The 7184-nt window shown below is 45.4% G+C and overlaps 1 protein-coding gene across 1 annotated transcript in view; it reads left to right on the forward strand.

The window, feature by feature from the left end:
* Positions 1 to 7184, forward strand: part of Ttll3 (tubulin tyrosine ligase like 3) — a 34178-nt gene that overhangs the window by 23109 nt on the left and 3885 nt on the right. The window contains 1 exon segment of the mRNA XM_029557081.1: positions 959 to 1394. Within this exon segment, the coding sequence (XP_029412941.1) occupies positions 959 to 1394 (436 nt within the window).

The raw sequence follows: 7184 nt of genomic DNA on the forward strand, positions 1-7184 counted from the left end.
CTAACTCTCAAGGGTTCACATTCTAGCAGTGGACATCAGTGAAAATAGGCTAACAGGATAAAAGGTGATTCATATTATGGCAAAAAATGCAGATGTGGGTAAAGACAGGTCAAGAGAAAGGAGAGAGGCAGTGTGTGGAATTAACTCTTGGGATGAGAGGAAGCCTTGATGAGGCTGGGTTCAAATTTCATCACAGCATCTAAGTTGTGCACCTCTGGAGACATAAAAACCCATTTATGTCTCCATTTCTAGCAAGACACCATGGCACACACCTATAATCCCAGCACTTGGAAAACTGAGTTAGGAGAATTTCAAGTTTGAGGACAACCTGGGCTACATAGTTGAGGCCCTTTTTCAAAACATAACAAGCCAAGTATGGTGACTCATGCCTGTAATCCTAAATTTGGGAGGCTGAGGCAGGAGGATTGTCATGAATTTAGGCCAGTCTGGGCTACAGAGACCCCCTACCTCGAAAAAAAAAAAAAAAGCTGGATATAGTCGTGTCTGCCTGTAATCCCAGCACTTGAAAGGTAGGAAGATCAGGAGTTCATGGTCATCCTTAACTGTATATGGAGTTTGAATCTAGGCTGGGTTACATTTGACCCATTTCAAAGAAAAAAACAAGCCTCAGTTTGCACATCTGAAGATGAAGCAGCAGTCCACTGTAGCCATCTATTATTAAGAGCTACATATGCTATGCATGCTTCCACATAGTATCTAGTATTTCTCATAAGTATAATGAAGTGGGTGGTTATTGCTCCATTTTACAGACGTGAGGCACATACAGGTTAAATGATTTGTCCCACATGAATATGGTGGGCTTCTGTCCTATTGGTCCTTCCTAGCACAGCCTCATCTCTGTTGGGCTCACCAGGATGGTTGATCCCAGGACTTTGTCTACACCCCTGAGGTTGGGTGTGAGGCTCCAGGGCTGAGCCTATCTCTCTGCTCCATCCAGCTCAGTGCACCTGTGCAACAATTCCATCCAGAGACACCTGGAGACCTCATGCCACCGGCACCCAATGCTGCCCCCGGACAACATGTGGTCCAGTCAGAGGTTCCAGGCCCACTTGCAAGAGGTGGGCGCCCCAAATGCCTGGTCCAATGTCATTGTGCCTGGCATGAAGGCTGCTGTGATCCACGCCCTGCAGACCTCCCAGGACACTGTGCAGTGCCGGAAAGCCAGCTTTGAGCTATATGGTGCTGACTTTGTGTTTGGGGAGGATTACCGACCATGGCTGATTGAGATCAATGCCAGCCCTACCATGGCACCCTCCACAGCTGTCACTGCCCGTCTCTGTGCTGGTGTGCAAGCTGACACCTTGCGTGTGGTTATAGACAGGAGGCTGGACCGCAGCTGTGATACAGGAGCCTTTGAGCTCATCTATAAACAGGTAAACTGCTCCTTCCCTCCCATAGGCTTTTCAGGGAGACTTAGATCAAGACCTGTTGCGGGTTCTCCTCAGGCCCGCTGTGAAGACCCTAACCTGGATCGGGTCCCCTGCCAATTAGCAGGGGTAAGAGGCACGGAGTCGCAACACACAGACCCCAGGAGTAGGGTAGAAGCAAGCACTAGGCGAGGTGCTGCAGGCCCATTTAATGCAGGAGGGGGCACACCTTATATCTCCCTTTTCTCCGCCCCCAAGTCCTTTTAGACAGCTTATCATTTTCTGATTGGTCGGCGCCATGCATTCTATCAGCAGTTACTGGGCTCCCCAGCAGGGTATGGAGGCATGGGCTCCTTTTGGCTGGCTATTTGTGGACCAAGAAGTGAAGTGAATTCTCGCTGAATTCCATGGCTCTGGGTCCACGCCATCTTTGGAGGCCTCCTTCTACAAAGACCTGGATTCCTGGCCCCCGGGTTTCCTGCCCCGCCCCCCCAGGGTGTCTTAACACAGCTACCTCCCCTCCTCCAGCCTGTCTCTGTCATGCATGGGGAATATTTCAGAAACTCTGGGACCTCCTCAGATTCAAGTCCCTATTCAGTAACTGCAAGCTGTCTGACTTGGCATATTTCCAGCTTCTAGATGGCCCGCCTCAGTTTCCTCATCTATAAGCAAGAAGGTTAACTAGTTCCTCTTTCATAAGGGTGCGAGAATTAAGTGGGTTGATCTGAATGGAGGGCTTTGTAGTGGTGTCCGGCCTGAGTAAAGGCTACACAGCCTTAGCTACTGTCGATGCCTAATAAGGCTGATACAGGTTCCATGAAGAACGGCATCAACTATCAAGAGTCAACTAGTAAATCAAGTGTGGGGGGCGCACACCTTCAATCCCAGCACTTGAGAGGCTGAGACATGCAGATCTCTGAGTCTGAGGTCAGCCTAGTCTACATAGTGAGTTCCAGGCCAGCCAAGTCTACATAGTGAGATCCTGTATCAAAAAAAAAAAAAGTCAGTGATTATGGTTATTATTATTTTATTCAATATATATATTATTGCTCCAAAAATAGATTTGATCTTATGTATAGCATAGAATTTTTATTTTTATATGTATCAGTGTATTGCCTGCATGTATTAAGTGTGCCTATGTTGTGCAATGCCCACGGAGGTCAGAAGGTGTCAGATAAGATCCTCTGGAACTGGAGTTACAGACCATTGTTAGCTGCCATGTGGATGCTGGGAACTGAACCCAGGTCCTCTGCAAGAGTTACTGGTGCTCTTAACCTCTGAGCCATCTCTCCAGCCCCAGAATAGGACTTATAAGTATAGGACTTATTAGTCAAAAACATTATTTGTCTTGTCATTTAGTTTTTTGAGACAGGGTCTCACTCCATAGCCTAGGCTGGCCTGGGACTCATGACAGTTGTCTTGCCTCAGGCCTCCCAAGTACTGAAATTATAGGCATGAGCTATCACAGCCAGCTTGTAAATTAAAATTTTTCTTAGTTATTGCTGGGCATATTGGCACAAGTCTGTAATGGCAGCACTCAGGAAACAGAAGGGGGATTTTGAGTTGGAGACTGGTCTGAGCTACATAGTGAGTGCCAGGCTAGTCTGGGTTACATAGCAAGAGAAAGATTTTTAAAATTAATCATACAATATTTTATTTTCTTCCTTTTTTTTTTTTTTTTTTTTGAGACAAGGTCTCCCTTTAGCCCCAGCTAGCCTGGAACTCTGTATGTAGACCAGGCTGTCCTCAAACTCACAGAGATCTGCCTGCCTCTGTCTCCCAAGTGCTGGGATTAAAGGCATGCATCACCATACCCAGCATTCACAGTATTTTATATATAGATTAGATTAGATTTGTTCCCCCTCTCTCAAATCTGAACAGTTCCTAGGAGTGCTCATTATCTAGTTTCTTAGTTACCTGTCTCATTCTGACAAAACTAGGTGAGTGAAGTTTGTGCTCATTGCTTCAGAGGCGGTAGTACATCGTGGTGGGGAGGCTGTGCTAAAGAATCCCACATCACTGCAGACAGGGGGCAGAGAAGAGCCAGAAGATGATATAGCCCCAAGGACCTGTCCCCAGAAACCCACTTCCTCTAATCAGCCCCACTTTCCAGTTTCAGCAGCTCCCAGTATATAGGAATTTTGAATCCACTAACAGATGAAACCATCCATTAGGTGAAAGCTCTCATGGTCTAACTGGCTCTAGAAACACTCTCACAGAGACACCAGAAGTCCTTATGAATATCCTGGACTTTTCTCAAGCCAGTCTAGTTGACAACAAAGACTAACCATCATAGCTGGGCATGAGGGCTCCTACCACCTAGTATTCAAGAACCTGAGACAGGAGGATCACTTTGAGTTCAAGGCCAACCTGGGTTACATAGTGAGTTCCAGGCTAGCCTGGGCTACAGAATGAGACCCTATTTCAAAACAACAGTACAAACAAAACTTGAAAATAATGATTTTTTTTCAAGTCTGGGAGCAATTTCCTGTGGCACTTTAATTAACTGCTTCCTAAGTAGGATTCACCATCTGTCTAGGTTTACTACAGGAAGGGCAGGTGCTGATCATATAACCTAAGTGACCTCATGTTTCTTAAAGTTAGTGATCGTGGGCTGGAGAGATGGCTCAGCAGTTAAGAACCTTGGTTGTTGTTGCAGAAGACCCGGGTTCAAATCCCAGCACCCACATGGCAGCTAATAACTGTCCGTAACTCCAGTCTCGGGATCTGACAGCCTCTTCTGACCTCCTCGGGCATTGCACAACATGGGTGCCTTTACCTACATGCAGGCAATACACTCATACATATAAAATAAAAAATAAATTTTTTAAAAAAGTTAGTGATCATATCTTAGAATAGTATGTTGGCATTTGGGGTTCAGTTTGTGTATATGTGGTGTTATGAAGGGAATCCAGGGTCCTGAATGCTAAGTATGCTACCACTGAGCTATAAAGGTAAGGTGAGGCTGGAGAGACGGCTCAGTGGTTAAGAGCACCTGTCAGAAGCCACATGGCAGCTCACTGTAACTCTAGTTCCAGAGGATCTAATGCTCTTCTAGCCTCTGTGGACACTGCATACATGTACATACATGTAGGCAAAACACTCATACACATAAAATAAAATTTAAAAAATTTATTATTTTAATTTTATGTGTATGAGTGTATTGCCTGCATGTATGTGAGTGCACCCATGTCATGCAATGCCAAGGAGGTCAGAAGAGGGCTTCGGATTCCCCTGGAACTGGAGTTAAAGACGGTTCGTTGCCACCATGTGGGTGCTGGGAATCAAACCTGGGTCCTCTGCAAGAGCAGTCAGTGCTCTTAACTGCTGAGCCATCTCTCCAGCCCCCAAAATAAATTTTTTTAATGTAAAGAAGAAATACAGCCAGGTGTGGTGATACACACTTGTAATTCCAGCAGTTAGTCAACAGAGACAGGAGCATTACTGTAGTGAGTGTCAGTCAGTTCAGCCAGGACTAAATAATGAGACCATGTCTCAAGCAAATAAGCAAACAAATAATCCAGGAAGAAAAAGCAGAATGAATGAATAAGGAAGTGGCCAGGCATGGTAGCGCATGCCTTTAATCCTAGCACTCAGGAGGCAGAGTCAGGTGGAGCTCTGTGAGATGGAGCCCAGCCTGATCTACGTAGTGAGTTCCAGGCTAGCTGGGGCTACAGGGAAACCCTGTCTCAAAAAGCCAAAAAAAAAAAAAAAAAAAAAAAAAAAAAAAAAGTGCCATTGCTTGGGAGCCAGAGGCAGGAGGATCAGGAGTTCAATGCCATCCTTGAACCTATATAGTGAGTTTGAGGCCAGCCTGGGCTAGATGAGACCCTGTCTCAGAACAAATAATTTTTTTAAAAAAATTTTATTTAATGTGCATACGTGTATTGCCTGCATGTAGATAAGTGCACCCATGTAGTGCAATGCCCGTGGAGGACAGAAGAGGCTGTTGGATCCCCTGGAATTGGAGTTACGGACAGTTGTTAGCTTCCATGTGGGTCCTGGGATTCAAACCCAGGTCTTCTGTAAGCACAGTCAGTGCTCTTAACTGCTGAGCCATCTCTCCAGGCCCACAAATAAAATTTTTTTTTAAAGTCTGGAGACTGAGCCAGTCATCTAGCTTGGCTGCTCTGCACCTACTTTTTTCAAATGTCCTGTTGTCTCCAAATGTCTTTTTTTTTTTTTTTTTTTTAATGTGGATAAGTGTATTACCTGAATGTGGGTAGGTGCACCCATGTCGTGCAATGCCTGCAGAGGTCAGAAGAGGGCGTAGGATCCCGTGGAACTGGAGTTACAGACTGTTGTTAGCTGCTATGTGAGTACTGGTCCTATGCAAGAGCAGCCAGTGCTCTTAACCACTGAGCCATCTCTCCAGTCCCTCAAATGTTTTTTATTGCTGGTCTGCTTTGGGAGCTTGGGGACCAGTATGCAATCAAGGCAACTGTACTAGTGGTTTCGTCTTTTATCTCTTTTAATCTAGGACAGCCCATGCTTTCTCCTGTCGCCTGGGTCTCTGGGAGACTGGCAGGCTGTTCTGTAGCCTGCTCCACATTTTGTTTATCTGATTCTCTTGGGTGTTGTTAGATTTGGCCTTCTGTTATTGGTTGTCCTATAAATTAGAAGTGATATCAAACAAAGGAGAGTTGATGAGGTTCAGTTCCACATTTTTGGCAAAACACCTCAGAAGTGATGCTAGATCCCTCATGTGACCACCACAAGACACATGCTGTCAGACTGTCATAATTACTGATGCTAAATCTGACCATGGGTTAAAGCAGCTGCTTACTAGGGCACTTTATTAGAAGCCATGTCCTTAGCGTTGCACTCTTTTTTTCCATTTATTATTACTTTGTGGGTATGTGTATGCGTGTGGGCACATGTGCCAGAGGACACGTGGAGGTAAGAGGATAGCTTGCAGGAGTTGGTTCTTTCTTTCTACCATATTGGTCCTGGGGATTTCTCTGGTCCTGAGGGATTGATCTACTTAGGTCATCAAGCTTGGCAGCAAGTGCCTTTATCTGATGAATCATCTTGATGCCCCTCCCCCCTGCATTCACTACTTTGTATATCTGCCCATTTTCTGTTGTTAATAACATAATAGCATAGAAGGTATAAGTTATAAAGAAAAGAAGTTGTGGCTGGAGAGATGGCTCAGCAGTTAAGAGCAGTTGCTGCTCTGCCGGAGGAGCAGAGTTCTGTTCCCAGCACCCAGCAGTTCACCAACTCGCTGTAACTCCAATTCAAGAGGATCCAATATAGATTCTGGCCTCCTCAACACCCCCCACACAGCATGCATACAAATGCACACACATACACAGAAATAAAATATATACTTAAATTTTAAAAAATTTACTTTTATGTGTGTGTGCCTGCTTACATGTAACTGCAGTGTCTTCAGAGGCCAGAAGAGGGTGTCAGATTCCCCTAGAACTGGGGTTACAGGCAGTTGTGAGCCACCTGATGTGGCTGCTGGGAATTGAACCTGGATCCTCTGCAAGAGCACCAAGTGCTCTTAACAGATAAGCCACCTCTCCAGACCAATTTTTTTTTACTTAAAATTTTTTTTTTAATTTTTGGTCTTTTTGAGACAGGGTTTCCCTGTAGCCCCAGCTGGCCTGGAACTCACTATGTAGACCAGGCTGGCCTTGAATTCACAGAGATCTGCCTGCCTGAGGCTCCCAAGTGCTGGGATTAAAGGTGTGTGCCACCAGGCCCAATCAGACTGAAATTTTCTTTAAAAAAATGTTTTGATCCCAGCACTCAGGAGGCAGAGGCAGGAGGATCTCTGTGAGTTCA

Source organism: Nannospalax galili, unplaced genomic scaffold (genome assembly GCF_000622305.1).
Source record: "Nannospalax galili isolate Female #2095 unplaced genomic scaffold, S.galili_v1.0 scaffold406, whole genome shotgun sequence".
NCBI lineage: Eukaryota > Metazoa > Chordata > Mammalia > Rodentia > Spalacidae > Nannospalax > Nannospalax galili.